Source organism: Rhinolophus sinicus, linkage group LG15 (assembly GCF_036562045.2).
Source record: "Rhinolophus sinicus isolate RSC01 linkage group LG15, ASM3656204v1, whole genome shotgun sequence".
NCBI classification, from domain to species: domain Eukaryota; kingdom Metazoa; phylum Chordata; class Mammalia; order Chiroptera; family Rhinolophidae; genus Rhinolophus; species Rhinolophus sinicus.
In genome coordinates, this window is record NC_133764.1 from 24,926,441 (window position 1) to 24,948,696 (window position 22,256).

General features: G+C 34.7%; 1 protein-coding gene across 1 annotated transcript in view; it reads right to left on the reverse strand.

Moving 5' to 3' along the window:
- Nucleotides 1-3,122: 3,122 nt before the first annotated feature.
- The window catches only part of MED13 (mediator complex subunit 13), a 94,505-nt gene continuing 75,371 nt past the window's right edge, over nucleotides 3,123-22,256 (reverse strand). The window contains exons 20-30 of the mRNA XM_019732482.2: nucleotides 21,148-21,604; nucleotides 19,699-19,918; nucleotides 18,851-19,042; nucleotides 18,419-18,642; nucleotides 16,248-16,390; nucleotides 15,569-15,727; nucleotides 15,265-15,450; nucleotides 13,229-13,377; nucleotides 11,629-11,802; nucleotides 7,451-7,551; nucleotides 3,123-7,117 (exon numbers count right to left, since the gene is read on the reverse strand). Of these exons, the coding sequence (XP_019588041.2) occupies nucleotides 6,985-7,117; nucleotides 7,451-7,551; nucleotides 11,629-11,802; nucleotides 13,229-13,377; nucleotides 15,265-15,450; nucleotides 15,569-15,727; nucleotides 16,248-16,390; nucleotides 18,419-18,642; nucleotides 18,851-19,042; nucleotides 19,699-19,918; nucleotides 21,148-21,604 (2,138 nt within the window). The 3' untranslated portion in view covers nucleotides 3,123-6,984. The remainder of the gene's footprint in view (nucleotides 7,118-7,450; nucleotides 7,552-11,628; nucleotides 11,803-13,228; nucleotides 13,378-15,264; nucleotides 15,451-15,568; nucleotides 15,728-16,247; nucleotides 16,391-18,418; nucleotides 18,643-18,850; nucleotides 19,043-19,698; nucleotides 19,919-21,147; nucleotides 21,605-22,256) is intronic.

The window sequence follows — 22,256 nt, forward strand, 5'->3', positions numbered from 1 at the left end:
TTACGTGATTTAATTCTATATTTCCATTTTACAGTTGTGGAAATTGAGACTGAGATTAAGCAATTTAATCTCCCTTGTTGGTCCTTTCACAGAAAAAGTATAAAGAGAATCCAAACACCGGTTTGGGGGATGAGTGAGAAGATAGAAATAAACTGATTTTTATGATCTCTTCCAACTCTAATTTTTTGACCCTGAAATTATTAGAGAAACATTGCAGATCCATCTTTTTTTAATTATTATTGGGGAGGACTTTATTGGGGAACAGTGTATACTTCCAGGGCTTTTTTCCAAGTCAAGTTGTTGTCCTTTCAGTCTTAGTTGTGGAGGAGCTCAGCTCCAGGTCCAGTTGCTGTTACTAGTTGCAGGGGGTGCAGCCCACCATCCCTTGCAAGAGTCGAAACCGGCAACCTTGTGGTTGAGAGGACGCGCTCCAACCAACTGAGCCATCCGGGAGCTCAGCGGCAACTCAGCTCAAGGTTCCATGTTCAATTTTAGTTGCAGGGGGTGCTGCCCATCCCTTGCGGGAGTCGAGGAATTGAACTGGCAACCTTGTGGTTGAGAGCCCACTGGCCCATGTGGGAATCGAACCAGCAGCCTTTGGAGTTAGGAGCATGGAGCTCTAACCGCCTGAGCCACCGGGCCGGCCCTTACAGATCCATCTTGATCTTCAGAGAACAACAAATCATGCCCAGCCTGAATGATATAGCTAGAGTGTAACGGAGATGAGTGCTGACACTTATCTTCCTTCAATTCCCCTTTTTCTTCTCTTCCAATTCTTACCTCAGTAAATACCACCACGAACACCAGAGTTTCTCAAGCCGGAAACCTGGAAGTCACCCTAAACTCCAGCCATTCCCCTTCATATCCGCTTAGTCAATAAGTTTTTCAAATCTACATTGTAGTGTTTGTCAATGGAATCATTTTGACAGTCATACAGAACTCAGACTCATAAGCTTTTGAGTTTTAGAACTGTGTCCTCCGAGGTGGATTACTTAACTATACTAAAATCAATTTATAAAGACTTTTCAGCTCAGATGTTTAATTCGGCAGATTCAGGAACTCCCCGAATGGTAAATAGTGCTACAAATTAGCCCATTTAGTTGCCAATAAATCACAAAACCTTTAATTATCAAAGGAGTATCTTACATAATTACGGTGTACCCTTTCCTGATAATAAAATGTTTGAGAAAATAACCCTTTTTGAAGACGAATGTAGCACTGAGGCTCATTACCATTCTATTCACAAAAAAGATGTAATTAATTCTGTGATGACTTATCACATTTTAACATCTCTGAAATTGTGTCTTAAAATCAAGAGTGTTAAATTATACTTAGCATTTTTTCTTAGTGTTATATAAAATAATGTCTTACAACTACTGGTGTCTTAGATTTGATGAAACATATCATGTAGTTCCTATCCTTTTAAGTCAAGACTCCTTCGTGGATGAAGTAAACATTCGCCTCTGACTGGTTTACTTTTACTCTTTTCTACTTTATTTTTCAGTCTCCCTGGGGAAAGGGAGGAGAAAGAAAAGGAGAAACAAAAAGGAAAAAAGTTACCTACAGTTTCAGGAATACTAGGTGCTTTTACGTAGCTTATTGCTGAGTAAATGAACTTCAAGAAATTAGAAGATTGAGGTAAAGGAGGACCAATGTTCTTTGGAAACAAAATCAGTTTCAAAAGTAAAAGGATCTCAGGAGACACCTAGCTTGTTTTCTCAACATGGAACTTATTCTCCGTAGTATGCCTCTTTTGTAAGATTTCTTCCATTGTTTCAGCCTGTCAAGATCTTTTGGACCCTCTTTTACACTGGCTATCTGCTTTGGCTATACAGATCATATCTTCATTGATTTTATAGATAAAATGTTGACTAGAATAAGAGCCCGCCAAGGTTCTACAATATAGCATTAGAGATACCCCACCAGGTTGACACAGCTCCACTAATCAAGCCTTTTTGGGTATGATTGTTACGCCAATTATGAATCATCCCAAAGGTCAATAAAGGCAGAAATGAACATATTAGATAGTCGGTAAACAAGACCGACAGTCTTTTATGACTGTTTACAAGGAAGAGTTTGTGGTTTGTATATTTGATTTAGCTACTAAAGAAAAAAAAATTCCGTCTGAGTAAGCCACTCAATAGCATTTTTCAGGGCTCCATTTTTTTTTATTTTTTTTTATTTTTTTTTTAGTTTCAGGTGTAGAAAACAATGGAATCGTTAGATATTTCACCCCTCAAAGTGATAACCTCCTTCCCCCAATCTATTTCCCCTCTGACATCGTATGTATCTATTACAGTCCCATTGACTATTCCCTATGCTGTACTCCATATCCTGTGACTATATATATAATTGACATACAGAATTATTCACCTTCAGGTGTACAGTGCAGTGGTCAGGCACAGGGCTTCGTTTTCAATACTGGAAACTACAAATAGTAAAAGGTTGTATATAGTTGTGTTTAAATGAATAACTCCCCCCCCCCGCCTCACCCCAAAAGCTTGATTTGCGTAATTATTTTTAGTCATACATGATAGTAAAAAAAAAATATTTAAAAACTAGAGGTAATATAAACTGAGACAGAAAATAATTTTAAGATAGAAGTTCCAAAAACATACACATCCTTTTAAAGAATTATTTTAAAAGTTCTGCTGGCAGAAACTATTTTAAAATGACCACAATTATGGAGTTTGTCCTTAAGTTTGGACAAAAATATTTAAAATGGTCATTTATACAAAATGGACAGATCTATTTTTGATGGATTGTTCATATCTGAACAACACTTCATAAGTTTCAAAAACATTTATGTGATCCAAAAATAGGATAGAGCTATGCTTTAAATATTTGAAGGCAGCTTGTTTAGACTAGAAAACTGGTATCAAACTGATCAGTCTAGGAGGAATTAGTATGTATGTGCATATACAATTTTTCTATACATTATACGTTGCTATATGATTAAAATCTATTTTTAAAATAAAATACTTCAGGTGGAGAAGTTAAAAGTTCATCAATTAATTTTAAGGTTGCCCCTCTCCATTTGTAAATGATACAAACGTAACATTGCTATTAATTTTTACACAAATTTAAGATGGAAATATTTTCAACAGAATGAGACACCACAATGAAGGCTTCATGAATAATTTATTCCATTTGAAGTTTTGATTTTTTTGTTTTTTTTTTAAAAAGTATAAACCTTTTCATTTCCTCAATCACAATTTGTACAACTCAGTGTTATGGCATTCGGCAGCAATAGTGTTTGTTCCTTATTCTTTTTTCTGTCACGTTAAAAAAAAAAAAAAAAAAAGCAATTGGACCATGTTAAGTGTCACTGCTAAACAACTTTAAAATGCCCCTTCATAAAGTGACCAAGCTATTTTGAGAGTTGATGCTGACACATGTCCAGTAATGACGTTACAATTTATAGTTTAAATTCAGTAACTTTAAGGTCCACAAATCCAGTTTACTTTGAAAACTAAAGCTATTTAGTTAAAACTTCATGAATACATCAACCTGAGGAGTATTTTAGGTCCAAAATCCAGTTTTTTAATTAATACTCCACAAAAAAGAAAACTATATATATATAAATTTAAAACCACAGTTCTGGGCCCATTAAAACACCAAGAAAAACCAAAAGGTTAATATTTCCAGCTGATTTTGGAGGGAATGGGCAGGGGGCCAAAAAAAAATCACGTCAGAAACATTTTTCCTTAATTTAGACAAACTAAAATCTCAAGAGGAAACCCAGACCAAAACATCACTCATGCACATTAAGTGTATTAATAGACGGATATGCAATGCCATAGTGGATGAATAGCAAATTATATGATGCAACAGCATTTAAAAACTTCCTTTTAATGTATTCAATTTGAACATTTTAAATAATGCAACATAGTATTTTGATATTACAGTATTAACATAGTGCTTGATTAAAGATCTGCAAATCTTTGTAGTAACACATTAAGTTAAAAAATTACCTCAGAAGGTAAATATGAAGACGAAAGGAGAATATTTTAATACAGTAATCTGTGCCATACTGACAATTGAGTATGAATACAGCTGAGGATAGTTGACTAAGTAGTAAGAGCTTAATTTTAGTGGTTTAAGAAAAGTTTAGAAAGATTTAAAAATTACAGCTACTTTAAAATTTAAGGATTACATATAAGTACACTTGGTGGCCTTCTGGCCAAACAATAAGGTGTACAGAAATTTATTCATACAGTGTTAATTCACAGTCCTGATAACTGAATGGCTTGCATAAGAAAGGTATGGCTAGATGTTTCTCACTGGCTGGAAGCAGACATTATATAAGTAATCTTTTTAAATGCCAAAATACTGAACTTCCACCCTGCTTTGTAATGGATAACTGCACAAAAAAACAGATATTAATTAGCACTGTAACAAAGAAGTCAAGGTGTTGGTGATCAACTGGTATAAAGTATATTATTTTACTTACCTATTTAAACAAAACTACCCACACTTGTCTGTGACAGTACATTAGTAAGTCAGATCTATTCATCCTGCATAAAAGGCTTTTTTTTTTTTTTCTGAAATCAGTCTCTTGACCTTTTCTAATGGCTATTTATAACAGTAATTTTCTATTTGAGTGTGAACTTATACATGAAAGGAAGAAAAAAAAATCTTATCAGTAAATCCTATATATTTGGGAACTACTCCCTGATTCCCAGATAAAAAGGAATACTGGTTTCCTTCCTTATGGCTCCATATAAAAGAAACTGTCAGGGAATCATTTTTTAAAAATCTATTTTCAAACTGAGGTGTGGTTACTAAAGGCTAGTGATTTTAAACAATTGAGAATACAGCTTTTATTTTTAAAAGTCACTAATGCGCTAAGTATATAAAAAAGGATATCCTTTTTATAGAAATTCCAAATAAGCATCTTTTCCTTCAAATCTCAGACAAGTTTTATTAAAGTACAGAACAAAACATGCCAACATAATCTGTAGTGTGTTAGCATAATTTAAAAATGAATGCAGAGATGCGATCTTTAAATTTTAATTTCAAAATATGCTGACCATTGGGATTGCATTATAATTTTGAAGAAATAATTGAAAATCTTTGTCACCAATTGTGTTTTCTTTATAGAAAAAAACAAGACTTGTTAATGGTTTAATACACACAATTTGAAGAAGTTATATTGTTCTTAAGACAGTGATATTTAAGCTAAGCATATAGTAATTACAAAACAAGTTTCAGTAAAAATAAAACATACTGAATTATTGTTTTGTAAAACAATTGATTTTGTAGAGATTAGTGAACTTACAAATTTGGAATTTGGTAGACTGCTTCCAAGAAAGATAGGTAGACTTGGCGACTGTGAATTCAAGTCAGCAGCACAGGTAAGAGGCTAACTTGGACTCTCTTGTGAGCAGCACTGTAGAAAGAATTTTCCGAGGGGGGTAAAGCCTGCATAAAAGCAGGTATCTTGGCATGTGCAAACAAGAAGGGGGAAAACTGTACGGAAGAAAGGGGTGAATTAAAGTCCCTAAAATTCAAGTCCCTTCTTTAGGGAGGTGAGAACCTCCTTGGCATATGCCCTGCCTTAATCTGAGCTGTGTTATACAGAATAGTACAGACTCTGGTGTTTGGGACTATCATCTCCAAACCAAGAAAATTAAATAAATAAAAAAGGCAAAAGGAAACGGGTTAAGTTTAGAAAATGGTTCTTTAACTAGTGGAATAGAGTCTGAATACCAGAATTCACTGAGAATCTATTTACACCACAGTTTGATTGCACACACACACCCATACATATGCATACTCGCACACACATTCCCAATCTTTAATTTAAAAAAAAAGTCAAACAATCAAGAGTGACTGCTCTTAAAATAATTTGTAAAATGCCTAGAGCTGGGCTAAATTTCAACCTTATAGCAGATCCTGAAGATAATTTTCATAATTAATAATATTCCCATGCCTAGATGTGCCACTGTTAAAACTGAAAAAAATTTAAGCATGTTAACTTTAAACACCAAAATTAGTTTAAGCATTCAGTAGCAAATGTTTTTCTTGTAAAACTAAGTTTCTTTCACTGGAAATGGCCTGAAATATTAGTCATAGCCCTAAACCATAGTACAAAATATAACTGAAGAATTCTCATTTTATTCTAAGTTAAACCACCTAACAATATCACTTGTATATTGCCATCATGTTATTCTGTAAAGGTGTGATATATAAAATGCTGTAAGACCTGGTACCTTTTCAATTTATAAACACAGTGAACTTCATTACTGTACATGTACTCTGCAACTACAGCTTAGCTGTAAATCCTCCACACACAATGGTATGGACATTATTCCCCCTCTATCCCATTAAACTGTACATCGAGACAATACAAATTTACTGTCCCACCCCCCTTACAAAAAAATAATACTCTAAAAGCAACCCTACTGCAACTTTTTAATTAAGACGATTACATATATTTTAGACCAATTGCTTTAAAGCAAGAAGGCAGTATAAACCTTCTAGGAAAATTTTTATAAAAGAGGTTAAGAAATATAAGACAATTTATACATTTAAAAACTTACAATAAATAAGAGATGCAGGCATTTTGAATACTAGATACTATAATCCAATACAAGAACATCTTGATGTTCTGAAGCCATTATGTTGAAATTCATTGTTCCTCATTTCCTCCCCATGCTTTTAATATTCATTTAATATGACTGGGTACTATGGCTCATTACTTTTCACAAATACTGTGACTGGAAAAAAAAAAGGTTAATTTTGCTACGAAAATGTTATAATACGTTTTGTATGATCAGTCACCATCCTAAAGAGTTCAGTATAGTCAATGAAAAATAGCAGGGTTATAGCCCCTCCCCCAAGTCAAAACAATATTTGTTGAAGTAATAAGAATTAGACCCCATCACAAATGACTTTCACTGAGAAGTAACTGTAACTTAATCTTGCAGCGAAACGTCTTTTTTCCTTGTTCTTTTCTTGCACAGTTCCATCAAATGAAGATCACAGCATATTCATGATAAAGTTATATAACTGATTCAGCACCACAAAATGAATTGGGAGACATGAGCGTCTGTCCTGGATTGCAGGGTCACAGGTTAGCCAGGAGAGTGCATTGTACTGTTCCAAAACAAACCTGAAAAGCAAATAAACTATATAAGTCATGTATTTCTTTACACTGTAGATTCTGGAAGCAGTTTCCAATTATGGAATCTAAGATTCAAAGTCACTTAAAAAAACATGGAAGGTATGGAATAGAGTCCTTGGGGAGATTAACAATAACTAATTTTTAAAAATTACTCTCAGAAGTAGGTTATGTGTTAGAAAGAACTCATTCTGAATGATGTAATTCATCCAGAGACCCAAGGGTACTATAAACTATTGCTAAAATGAGAAAAATATGTAAGGATCAATACTATATTTATTCACAGTTGCAATGGAAAACCCTTAATGGTAAAAAGAGCTGTACCTGAGGACATCTGAAGTCTGATTTGAGTCAAGTGGGTGGGAGTGTTTACTGTGAAGCAGCTCGTCAGATTGCACTGAAGGCACGTGGAGGTGCAAAGAGGCCTAAAAAAATAACAGGTAATCAGTCAGCCAAATAAAAAAAAAAGTGTTGGTTTTACTGTATTTTCCCAAGGTCTCTTCCTTGATGAAATACATTTTAGACTTATGTAAGGAATGGGAGCCACAATAAAGATGCTTTGTTGTTCTTGTTTAACTCATTACAGAAGTAATTTTTAAGTGTGTAATATTACAATAAAGCTGAAGAAAAGGAAGTAAGACTCAATATATTTGAGTCTTACTTCCTTTTCTTCAGCTTTATTGTTTTTGAGACCACATGATGATCCTAAAAAAAAAGAACTTCTAATTATTTTCTAAGTGTAACCTGCCTAGATGTGTAAAATAAATGTTTAAGGAAGCGCTAAGCTGATAAACCTCAGTACAGTCTGTTTCTAGGTTACACAGAATTTAAGACTAAGCAGAGATACCTAGGTGTAGCACTGAAAAAAGTAAAAAGAGTATCCATATGCAAATATTTTACTGATAAAGCTATAAATATTTCCTTCCCTTGGTTAAAATAACTTATTTATTTGAAAACTATAGGAAGATACAAGTTGGAACAGTCAGGAAAGGGCAAGTAGATACCTGAAAAACCCAAGAGACTTATTTCAATCTTGAAAAACGAACTCCGATTTTTAGAAACTACTCTTAGCAATCAGGTGGTCCTCCTGGGTTTCACAGTGAACGATCAAAAATGTCACACAGGGCCAGCCCGGTGGCTCAGGCGGTTAGAGCTCCATGCTTCTAACTCTGAAGGCTGCCGGTTCGATTCTCACATGGGCCAGTGGGCTCTCAACCACAAGGTTGCCAGTTCAATTCCTCGAGTCCCGCAAGGGATGGTGGGCTCTGCCCCTGCAACTAAGATTGAACATGGCACCTTGAGCTGAGCTGCCTCCTGGATGGCTCAGTTGGTTGGAGCACGGGCTCTCAACCACAAGGTTGCAGTTCGATTCCTCAACTCCCGCAAGGGATGGTGGGCAGCGCCCCCTGCAACTAAAATTGAACACGGCACCTTGAGCTGAGCTGCCACTGAGCTCCCGGATGGCTCAGTTGGTTGCAGCGCATCCTCTCAACCACAAGGTTAGGTTGCCGGTTTCGACTCCCGCAAGGGATGGTGGGCTGCACCCCCTGCACCTAGCAATGGCAACTGGACCTGGAGCCGAGCTGCGCCCTCCACAACTAAGATTGAAAGGACAACAACTTGACTTGGAAAAAAAGTCCTGGAAGTACACACTGTTCTCCAATAAAATCCTGTTCCCCTTCCCCAATAAAATCTTTAAAAAAAAAAATAAAAATAAAAAATGTCACACAGCTGTTGAGGGGCCCTAGGACGTTTGGAATAAAAGCCCAGTGCATTTTAAAGTACGCCATGCATGGAAATTAATCTCTAATATTAGTCAAACTCAGCATTTATTTTCTGTTCTCATGGTGCTGTGCTACATAAACCTATAAATCTTAAATCTACTTTTGGCGAAATTGTGAGCAATACAGTAATACAGTGGACAGATGCCTTCTTTTGCCAAATTTCATGGACACTCAGTGACAACTAGCACACCCATTTAGATATGGCAATGAAGAGTGAAGGAAATGAATGTGGTACTTTTCTTCACTTTTCAACTTATAAAAGTGAATCATTTTGTTTATAAGTCAATGTATATAATAGTGTTTAAAAGCCTTGAGAAGATGGTGGTATTGACTGCAGAAACTCAGTAGATTTCATTTTGTATACTGTAAAAGGTACTATTTTAATATAGGTGCTCTCTCCTCTACAAATGTTAATATATGCATAAACTCTTCAGTCATATATTCAGGAATATAACCAAAGATATATATGTTTCAAGTGCACATAAACTCTTGATTTATGAGTTATAAGCAAAAATCTAACATGGCAGATCCCTACAAATTAAATGAATGTAATTAATACCAGTGTTCTAATTTCTATGATAAAAAGACTTTTTAATCATCTAAGTAACAACCTATTATTTTTCCAACCAAAGAGAAACATACAAGGTAGTTTTACTGCCTATGGTATAGAAATGGGATGTATGAAAACAAAAGGTGAACCAAATTGTGGTTAAGTTATACCTTACCTGGTAATTCACACCAGAAGTCCTAACCTTGTTACACTGTATCTGAGGGTGAATGCCCACTTTACTCTATCCTCTCTGCAAATAAATATTGAGTAGAAAAGAATCTGGATAGTCCCTTGGACTTTTTATAAAGTGGTGTTTCCTTAAAATATGCTCCGTGAAATACTAAGGTCACGAATTATTAATAGGTATTACACAATCCTTTTCTTGTGCATTAAAGTAAGTTTAAGAAATGGTAGGTAAACAATGTTATTTGCTGCTGTTTTTAGAGAATTTAATGTGCATACACATATTGTAACAACAAAAGGGGGCAGAAAGCATGTGTAGCACAGCACTTCCCAAAGGACCAAAGAACCCTTTGTTTTATAGAAACTCCAAGGGCTACTATTCTGCAGAAACCCCTTTGGCAATTATGTTCTTGTAATAAGATCTGTATAGATCACTGCACATATATTGGAAGGGGAAGAAAAGTCATATGATGAAAACTAATTAACCTTGCTGACACTCCCTAAATGTATTATCTCATTAACAGTCAATTCAGATCAACAAATCAACAGCTGTTTAGCACATTCTTTATGAATGTGCTAAAAAAGTTCACTACTTAATCTCAAATGTTATTGACCTAACAGTATGTGTGCCAAGGGTATCAAGATTTAATAGCAATAGGCTTAAAAGACAGCAACAAGCCTGTTGAAATAATATAAGCAAGGGTCCCAGAGTTTGACTTAAGATTCAAAGTTCAAACTTAGCATGAATTTAAAACTTAGAGCTGTTTCATAATTAGATAATTTTTGTAATCTTGTGTAGAAAGTCATATGTGGCAATGTATTTAAGACCTTAGACAAAAACTACAAGATTTCAAAAAGCAATTGGTTCATGTACACATTAAAATATAACCTCAAGAAACTAAAGCATACTACCCAACGTTTACCCTACAAATAAAAGCCAGTAAGTAGTTAACGTAATGTGACTTATGGAGTAAAACAGTCAACTTCTGGTAGGTATGTGTAATTGTGAATCAGATCTGAATTCGTTCTTTTGAAATAGTAGTACCGTGTCCCCCCCAAAAAAAAGTCCGGGTCTTATATTAATTTGTGCTCCATTAGGATTTATTTTCTGGAGACGTCTTATTTTCTCATGTACAACAATCTACATTTATTCAAATTCAGTCATGTCATCTTCTTCTGGAACATCGTCATAATGTATTAAAATGTGTCTGTCTGGCAGAGATCTTAACTGAGGTTTATTTTCAAGGTAGGTCTTATTTTCAGGGAAACACGGTAGCCGCAGCATTAACAAACTCTGGATAGGGCTTTTACATCTCATTTTACCATTTTATGATTTATCTTAATTTTATTGTATCATTTGCTAATGAATTTGTGTTGATAAAGTAAGTTACTATGGGTCTGAGAATCTCATTACTTAATATCAACCACTCCATAGTTTTAACACAGCAATTTGCACAAAGCTAGAAAGCTTTTTTGAGAAGGTAGTAAATGGATCTAAATATCAAGTTTTCTTACAAAGATTAATGAATCCTTCAATCCCCCAAGAAATGCAGACTAATAAGAGTGCAGTATGATGTAATTCAAAAAATAACATTGTAACCACTAAAAGATCCAGGTTTTACCAATTTATGACTTTGGACCAGTGAGTTTTTCTGCACTTTAATATGCTCACCTAGAAAATGAAATGGTTAAAGGTAATAAAAGGTTTCTCCCAGCTCTAAACTTCCATATGTGCAGCTGAAATTATATGAGCAAGGGTCCCAGAGTTAGACTTAAGATTAAAAGTTCAAACTTAGTATGAATTTAAAACTTAGAGTTGTTTCATAATTAGATAATTCTTGTAATCTTGTGTACAAAGTCATATGTGGCAATGTATTTAAGACCTTAGACAAAAGTTACAAGATTTCAAAAAGCAACTTATATACTTCTCAGGACTTAAGCCATCAATTAGCGTTACTTAGGAAATGGCACAGAAATGGCAATACCTTAAGAAAAAGGGGACACTGATATTGTGCTTGAGGACATGCTGACCAGAACCAGTCAGGTAACGGACCCGCTTTGGCAGTTGATACAAAGTAACCAAGGGCCAATGGTTGCTGAAGAATATTAGTTACTTCATCATGAGATTCTGTTGAAAGTAGCCGATCAGTACCCTGACCCTTAAAAAGACAAAATTAAGTGTGTTAGTTCATTTGATACACCTAGGCACTAAATAAAAATACAGAATGGTTTATAGCAATCAGTCTCATAATCCTATCACTTCAATTTTTAAAAATACTGAAGGACATTGAAAAAAGTTAATTGCTATGTTACTTTGTAAGAGTATAATAATTAGTAATAACATTAAAAATTAGTTTTAACAGTTGCATGAGGAAATGAATATGCCAACTATTATTTAATAAGTTTGTATTATTATGCCAAGCCCATATTCAGAGAGAGAGAGAGAGAGAAAGAAAATCTTTGTAGCTGATTGAAAAATACAGAATGTTCAATGAAATTCCTACTGTATTTCCTAAAATTCCCTTAACTAATTCCTGACCACCAGAGACACACCCAACCAGAAGGTGGATTAAAATTTAGCTTTGTTCATCTAGCACTATCTACAAAATGCAAATAATGTCTGGGAAAGCATATGGCAACATGAAGGGACAACTATTAAGTGATGCTCATATCTTTGAATTAGTTAATGTATTTATTGGTATTTATTTTAAGGAAATAGATAGAAACAAGGAAAATGATATACATGTTCATTGCAACATTATAACAGAAAAAGATAAAATACTTAAATGTCCAACATTTTGGGGATGATATAACAAATTATGGTAAAACACCAATGCAATGTTAAAAAGTTGATTATACTTATTGAAAACTACAGTATAAGAACATGTGAAGGAAGGTAATTTGCTAAAAGTAAAAATAGTTTATTAAAGTGATGAGATTATTAGTGCTTTTCCTTATATAATTTTTCAATAATCTCATTTGTTTTCAGTTAAAAAAAGGATTGGACAATGATCCTTATTTTCAAAAGGCAGGTTCTAAACATACATCTACTATAATAATCAAATAACCACTACATATAATTTCACTCAAATAAAGATGTTATTCAAATGAAGGCCAATTAGTTTGAGAAGGAAAAAACAGCATTCTTCCATAACTAAAAATAAATGGGGGCATGGTGGTCAGTGTTTTTTCTGTTCTTATGAGAAAATTTGTATTTCTATTATGCTCTTTGTCACATCCCTGATATGAATGGTAGCCTTTAGAGCAATATACTGATTCTCAAATATCTGATCCTATACCTGAGTAGAAGTTATGGTGAAATGGCAGGAAAAACACACACAAAAAAGATTAATGCAGTTTTCTAGAAAATAAAAGGTCAAGGAAAACAGAACCACAGAGTTCCTCTTAATAATGTACAATTCGAAGTACTTATGTCCATAAGGAACTAACAGTGCATGACTATACTGTTAACCTCACTATTTGCTAATTTCCAAGGAAAAAATGTGCTTTATTTTATGTAGCAACTCACTTCTGAATTAATGAATGACATCTAGACAAACCGAACTTTTATAACACATTGGTTACCTTGCCAGTATCACCTCCATGGGGGTAATGAGATCCTGGAGAATGCACAGGAGACCCCGTTGGAGATGCAGGAAGAATATTAATGATATCAGGGTCAAGATCATCTCCTGTGTCTAACAAATCAAAGATACCCATTCCATCTGCTCCATCTATGTAGTAGAAAGAAAAAAAAAAAACCTCCATTTTTCATATCTTATGGTTATTTATAGGAGAGAATTAAAATTACTTTAACCAACATCTACTGAATGTTTACCATGTGGAAAAGTATTGTGCTTGAAGCCATATAAACAATTATACATAAACATGCATGTGGTAGTCTAAATAATGGCCCCCCTCCCAAATATGTCCACGGCCTGGTCCCAGGAATCTGTGAATATGTTACCATAAAAAACTTCGCAGATGTGATCAAACTAAGGTTCTTAAGGGGGGAGATTATTGTGGATTATCTGGGTGGTCCAATGTGATCACAGGGGCCCTAATAAGAGGGGGGCAGTAGGGTCAGAGTCAGTGAAGGAGCTGTGACGACACTATACTGCTGGTGTTGAAGATGGAAGATGGGACCATGAAGAAGAAATGTAAACGGTCTCTAAAATTAGCAAAGGCCAGGAAACAGATTGTCCTGTAGAGCCTCCAGAAAGAACCAACTCCGCCTTCAGCCCAGCAAGACTGACTCTGGACTTCTGACCCCCAGAACTATAAGATACTGTGTGTTGTTTAAAGCCACTAAGCATGTGGTAATCTGCTACAGCAGCAATAGGAAACTAATACAAAGCAAACACAGTATGCTGGAAATGAAAATGTATTTAAAATGAGATTAGTCACAATTAATACCCTTAGTCTTTATTATTTAACAAAACATTCAAGTTACTGTATAACACACTAAAAGAAGAGAATAATTGGGCGGCCGGATGGCTCAGCTGGTTAGAGCGCGAGCTCTTAACAACAAGGTTGCAGCAACTGGACTTGGAGCTGAGCTGCGCCTTCCACAACTAGATTGAGAGACAACGACCAGGAGCTGATGGGCCCTGGAACAACACACTGTTCCCCAATACTCCCCAATAAAACTTAAAAAAAAAAAAAAAAAAAAAAAAAAAGAATTAACACCCATGTTTGTGATTTTAGGATGTGTCATTTTCTAAGGTAACTCAGAGCAACAGTAGAATATCATTTACTTTCTCTTCACTAGAAGGCAATCTGTAAGTTCATTCAGAAGAGGTACATCTCTACTCTGTCAGTTAATATAAATTATTATATTACTTTGGCAAATCAAGATAGAAAGGAATATAAAATGAGCTGCAAAGTCCATGTATAGGTAACTCAACACCACAGGCAGAAACACGTACAAACATTTTATGATCAATGTTGTCTTTTAAAATAAGTAAATATTAACAAGATAATTCATAGTACCAGTTCTGATATCAATAAGGTACAAGAATGGTTATATTAGTTACCTACTGCTGCTTTAACAAATTATCACACACTTGGTGACTTAAAACAACACACATTTATACTTTTATAGTTCTGGGGTCCAGAAGCCCAAAATCAGTTTTGTTGAGATGAAATCAAAGTGCTGGCCAGTAGGCCAAACTCAAGGTACCAGCAGGGCTACAGCTCCCTCTGGAGGCTCCAGGGGATAATCTTTTTCTGTGTTTTTTTCCAGCATCTAGAACTGATTCCTTGCATTCCTTGGCTCAGGGCCCCTTCCTCCATTTTCAAAGTCAGCAGCATAGCACTGTTTCTTGGACTCTGCTTCTGTTTCCATCACATGGCCACCCCCTCTTGTGCACAAATTTCCCTCTCTCAAGGATACTTGTGATGGCATTTAGGGCCCACTTGCATAACGCAGGATAATCTCTCTAGCTCCAGATCCTTAATCACATTCACAGTCTGATTTTGCCATATAAGGTAACATTCACAGATTTCAGGGACACTCACAAGACATGGATATGTTTTGGGAGCATTAATCAGACTACAATCAGCCATAATCACCCAGCCTTATTTTATATTTGCAAACCTTTAAAAAATAATTCACCTACCATTGTTGGGATTAAAAGCTAAGTCCAAATTTTCAGTGGTATAAGTAGCTGAAGCTACTTGCACAGAAGCAGAAGTAGGGAACACAAGTATATGAGTACATGATGTATCCTGTGGGGTATTTAACTGAGAAGTCTGCATGTTTAGTGTGGTGCTTCTTCCAAATACAGAACCAGTTGACACAGAATCTGGAAAAAAAATGAAACGTATTTTTTTATTTTAATACATAAAGAGCCAATTTTACATACTACTTAGAAACTTAAGTGCGTAAAGAATTAAATCTGATATAAACTAAAGATAGCTAACCTGGCATAATAACAAAAGAGCCTTGGGGTTCCATTGCTACCAAGCAAGCACTGAGAATGCTGGGAGAGTCTGCAGCAGATATACCACACATTCTACACATGTCTTTGAGCCTTTTACTTAGAGACTGCAAGTTTCGACGACTCAGCAAACAGCTCCAATCTGTGGGTATCAATAATAAACAAAACATATTTATATATATCCAAAATAACAGCATTGTTGACACCCTATAGAACCAAAGTTAAAACATAATGGTTTTAAAATTAGTGTATTCCTCAAGCAGGAGTCATCATCAAGCCAAAAATATCTCACTGGTGATGTCATTCAACATGCTTTATCCCCCTAACTTTAATGTACATCAGTATCAATTAGTATCTGCTATACAGAGGATGAGCTGAATAATAAGCAGAAAGGGAGGGAACAAATGAAAGATGACAAAAATAGTAGTGATGACATTGACATTAAAGATGTAACATTGTAAAATACACTTTAATAATTTGAACTAAGCCATTTGTGCCCTAGACATCTGTACTTCCTCTTTAAAAACAAAAAAACAACAACAAAAACAGTATTTACAACCGCTGTATTTTGTTCAATACATATAGCTAGATGTGGTCTGAACAGTGTATGAATTAACATTAAACAGAAATTTAAGTACTAAATAATAAAAGCACAATTTTACCTTTCAATTCTCCATGACCAATCCTTCCTAGACGGCCAATTACAACTCGCCAAGGTAATGAACTCATTTGTACAAGTCCTAAGCACCACTCCCAAAGTTTCTGTAGACCAAATCTTCTGGCAGATCCTTTTTTCCGACGAGCCCTATTGTACGGAATAAGTGAGTCACATATATTTCTAAAATTCAAACGATGAAATTTAAAAGAGCTCACATTTTTGAAAAACTGGTCCCTTAATTTTAATGCTTGACACTTTCTACCACAAATCCTAAGCAGGAATATATGTAAAATCATAGGGGAGGCATGCTAGTTTGTGTTTTGTTTTGTTTTAACATACATTAAAACCTATACTTAACTTAGAATGAAAAACTGTCCCCAAACCACTTAAATTCACCAGAAACACTGCTCTAAATGAGAGATTAGCAAACTTTTTCCTTAAGGGGCCAATATTTTAAGCTTTGCAGGCGATCAAGATTCTGTTCCAACTATTCAACTCTGCTGCTGCTGCAGCATGAAAGCAGCCACAGATAATATTTAAACAAATGAGTGTGGTTGGATTTGGTCCACAGGCCATACATTTTGCCAACCCTTGCTCTATACTTTAAGTTGAAGACTATTAAACAAAACACCCCACACTTCTCAGACCAAACAACACTGCTGTGTTTTCTGCATGCATGTCCTTTATTAGGCAAGTATATAGCATAAGCACTCTGTGGCTGAGCAACAATGGCTACCATTTATTGAGTACTTATTATGTACCAAGCATTATGCCCAATTTACACGTAATACCTCATTTCATTCTAACAACACTATGAGACAGACAAAATTATCCTCCCAGTTCTACAGAGAAGTAAGCTGTAACTCAGCTTACTCAAGATCACATAGCCAGTAAGTGGGGATTTGAACCTAGGTCTCCATGACTCTAGAGTTGGACCTCTTAACCATTCTCTTATTCTACCTTCAGAAAAATGGCAGTATTATCTTTGTATTGGAAAGGTGGTATTATTCTTTCTCTACTTTCTCATCCTTCACAGATAAGCATCCTCATTTCAAAGCTCACTTAATTAGTACAACTATTCTATTTAGAAAATCAAAACTGTGTCAAGGAAATATATAAAGCACTGCTTTAAGGTTTATAAAATAGTCAATAAATCTCATAACCAACAGTATAAAATTAATGTTTCTGTATTCTGCTTTCCCAGCCCTAAAATCTAATAATCATTAAATATTTCTGCACATAACCAATTTCTGAATTTAAAGAACAGAACCGGAGCTGAGCTGCCAGTTAGGTGGCCGGTTGACTCAATTGGTTAGAGCACAGTGCTCGTTTAACACCAAGGTCGCCAATTTGATTCCCACATGGGCAGTGAGCTGCGCCCTCCAGAACTAGACTGAAAACAATGACTTGACTTGGAGCTGAGGGGTCCTGGAAAAACTGTTCCCCAATATTCTCCAAAAAAATTTTAAAAAATAAAATAAAATAAAAACTACTGCATGGATTTGCTTTTCAGGATCTCATAGGCAGTGTTCACTAGCTTTGAAACATGTTACTAGAAATGTCTATTAAGTGATAACTCAATATGAGGCTCACCTCTTGGACCTATTAGTTGTAACCGTCATAATTAATGGCCTTATTTAATTACTACCAAGAAGAACTCTAAAAAGAAGGCCACCACCATTTTCAGAAGACACTGTAACATTTAAATGATAAAATTTTCAGTCAACAATTTTAGTAAAGGAAGTCAACTCAGTTAATTTAGGGACTATGTTAGACTGTACATGAGAAAATAAATATTCTAGGATGCTTTACTAGACTATATTTTTAATAGCAGAGGGCTTTCTTTCTAGTTCCATGTTCAAATTTTTCAAGCTAAAATCACTGCCTCAAGCTTTATTACGTAGAATTTAGGGATTTTAACCTCTTTTGTGTAACACAGATTAATCAAAATCATTTTTAATGCTATCAATTATAGAATATAAATATTCATACAAAAAGGTGAAAACACCTCCAATCCCATGACTTAATATTTTAATGTACATAAATAACCTTCAAACCAGTTTTTATTCATTAAAAATGAAATGTAATTGTGTGTGTGTGTGTGTGTGTGTGTGTGTACATTTTTTTAAATGGGATATAATGAAACATTTTTTAAAAATATAAGAATATAAGTACCTATTTGGAACATCGATGTTAATGATACACGTTTCTAAAAGTTCTCCATATAGATCTGTGCAAGAAGCAAGAATCCATCTTTGATCATGTGATAAACAGTAGCCCACGAAAAGAACATTATACTTCTGTCCGGCTTCTCCAAATGTTTCTCCTAGCTCTGTTTGTTTATCCTTCACTGGAGCCAGAATAAAAGGAGGTGTATAAAGCCGAATACACTCTGGTCTCTGTAAAATAAAAAATTAAAAAAAAAAATTTAGGTACTATTCTACTGCACAATCATAGAAAAATCTTTGATTGAAAATGTGATCTATTACCTCTAGCCAATCATAAGATAATTGGAAAATGAGTTAAACAAAGAACTGCACTTAGTTTTGCACAAAATGATAAAATGTATAGTTTTTCAATAATTCTAGTCATGGAAAACATACTTACATCAGGGCTTTTAAGAGCAGTTTCCATGGCTAAACCTGGACCAAAGCCAGTCAATGTTTTCACATTGGTTGATGTTGGAAGGGGTCTCCGACACTGGGTAAAAGCCGAAAAAGCCAGGGATTTTAAATGCTGGGTATAGATCTGTCTATCTTCATGCTTCACAGGTTGCAACAGGTACTGACAAGGAACAATCTGAGAATTATATGCAAATGTTACACATGTTAAACTTCGAACAAAAGAATGAAAAGGTCTATGGGTCTAAAACTCTAAAAACTTCTAGGAAATTTAAACAAAATCAAAATAAAATGATAAACTAAAGAATTATATTTCTTTATCTATTATATAGGTTTTTAATAGTTTTACCAATGGGATATGTAAAAACTTCTAAAAATTTCTAAATAGCAGTTATATTAATATTGCCATTGACTAGTACTATTATAGTCTATAAAGAGATAATTTAAAATCTCTGCAAACAATTTAATGTGGTTAATTTCTTTCTACTTTTACTTGCAACCTGTCTTATTTAGAATTCTAGCTTATATAGATCCATATTCTTATTTTTGTATTTAAGCTTAGGAATTTAAAAGCTGGTTTACAAAAGTAATACAGGAGAAACACTTAATGTACTTACTACAATCTTTTTATTCTCCATTATTACTGTGTTATACTTATAAAGTCAATTTTTCATAAACTCTCTAAGATATCTAGTATAATATTACTTAAAGTAAATTCAATGTAACACAACCTGACTTTTAGAAAATGTTTGGATACAGAACAGTATCTCTGAAACTTCTGTCAACATCCAACTGTTTTATACAAATTTTATTGGCAACATTTATCAGTCTTACCTGTACAGAAACAGTACTCTTAATATGAGGAGGAAGAGTCTGAACCATTTCCAGAAAGCATCTGAGTAGCCCCAAAGTCCATACATTAGAAGAATTAGTGCTCTCATCTTTATTTTCATATGTAAAAGGATCAATTATATAAACAACAATTGCAGGTGGATAAGTGATTGCATGTGAATCACCATCTGTGGGGATGCCCACTTTATCCCGATCCATCGTACTAAAATTTGAAATAGAAAGTAAGACAGTTAGGAAAAAAGTTGTACTGTATCTTTCTTGGGGTAGCATCAAAGCAGATTCTTAATACCCTCTCATCCTTTTTTTGGGTGGGGAGCTGTCACAGAGAGTCTCTAAAAATTAGGGACATCTCTTTCTGTTCAAAGAGAACCATAAGCATTGTATATACAATTTCATGGTGTACAAAGATGTTTTTATTGAGGTCTTGCATTAAAAAAAGAATTCTTAAAACCATAAAGTATCAGAAACACTAGAGAGTTTACTACTTAAGTTACACTGAGACAAAGATAAGTTAAACGAGCTTTCCAAGATCACACAGCTGGCTAAAAGCAGTGCTAGATTAGAAAGAAAGCAGATTTCCAAACTTAGTCAATGTTCTACTACATTTTCAACTATACATCTTCATTTCATACTACCTAATTTCAATGGTGAATATAAGGTTCATTCTTTGATGGTGATTTGATTTTTTTTTTAAAACTTCAAATATACTGAGATGTTCAAGATGGACGAACGATCTGGGTAATTAATAGTTTGTCATTTCTCACATAAATTAGTGTAACTTTGGGCAAAACTGCATCCAGATAGCTGAAAAATATAACCAAGCTCACGCTAAACCTAACCTATAAATCAAAAAAGAAGCTTAATACCTTCTTCATAAAAGGAATGAAAAGTACTGTCATCATATCATCACTATTGTCATTATAAGTAACTCAAGTGTTTGGAAGCATTGTGTAAAGCACTTAATGTACATTATATTCTACTGCTCCCATTTTACAGATAAGGAAACAGGCTCAAAAAAGTTATATAACTTCCCCCCAAATCATACAGCCAGTAAATGGCAGAGCTGAGATTCAAATCTTGCTATGACTCTTAAGTCTCTGAACAGGCTGGTTCAATAAAGACTTTTAAATGACTGGAGTGATTTACACAGGCAAATCGACTTGACAGTTATGTCACAGAACAGATTCAAATAGTTCGACTAAATGGCTTTCAGGGTCTTAATTCCCAGCCTGAAATCCTAAATAAATAAAATAATAAAGACTTTATGAAGAGTCATTGTAATTTTATATGTACAATATTCCACATTATACAAACTAAAATTTCAAGGATAAGACCAAGAATTCTTTACAAGTTCATTCACAATGACTGTCTTATTTATACAAGAAGCATCATATATTTATATTTCTACAAAATTCGTATATTTAAAAGTACCTTTCAGATACATCGGGATGTGGCTGAGGGGGAAGTGAAGACGACTCTCCAGAAATGCCAGCTGTTTGCAGAGCTGATGACTGTGACCCTCCTAGCTGGCCGTTCTGCACTGCACTCGCTTGTGTAGACACAGATCCTGCAGCACTACTGCTCATACTGCCAAAGGGTGGAAATGAAGGTAGTTTACTTGAGGACACTCCACTATTCAAGTTGGTGGAGGAAGAAGCTGAAGTTGTGGTCAAAGTTGAATTAGCTGTGGCCACTGAAGAAGACATGGCAACACCTGAAGTCACTGTCATAGTGCCACTCGCCGCAGATGCCAGGGTGGCAGATGGAGCATTAACATTTCCAGTATTTGTCATCTGAGGTGAAGTAATCAAAGATTGACTTGTAGGAACAACTAAATTTGGCTGGGAAAGTAGAGAGCTGTCCAATGGCTGGGAAGCAAGATAAGGACCTAAAGATAATAAAAACAGGCAGGATATTTACTTCATTTCACTGATAGGTTCTTTATTTACTCAACTATGTGAATAATATCTAGTTGATGCTTCTTTGGTAACTACCCCCTGCCCCAAGTTGCCTGCTAGTAGTGTAGCACATACTAGCTTCCTATTTCCCCTAGAAACTGAAGAAACAAACGTCAAATGGAACTGAAAAGGTAAACCAGCATTTTCATACAAAATAAAGAAATGGCTTCCATGAAAGTATAATAAAATTCTATTTGCTAGGCATAGTTAATTAAATATAAATAACAGTATGTAGCAATTTTTAACCAAACCATTTAAAGGGTCCCTAAATCAGAAGTTGAATAAATATTGACTACATTGGGAGCTAAATATAAAATGGAGAAATGTTATCATGAGGTTCATATTATAGGAATGTGTAATGAGATTCAATATTTTAGTTCTGTGTCTCTTCGGATTAAGTCTAAAGTAAGTCCATGGATATTTAGTTCAAGACATTAAAAGCAAGTCTTAAACAGCTGTCATTTTCTTAGATTCCAAAAAAGAACTGGTGTTGTAGAGGTAACTCAAAGTTATTTTATCTCTAAACCATTAACAAGTCAAGAATTTTAATGTTAATAAATTTTACTAAATAAAAACACAAAT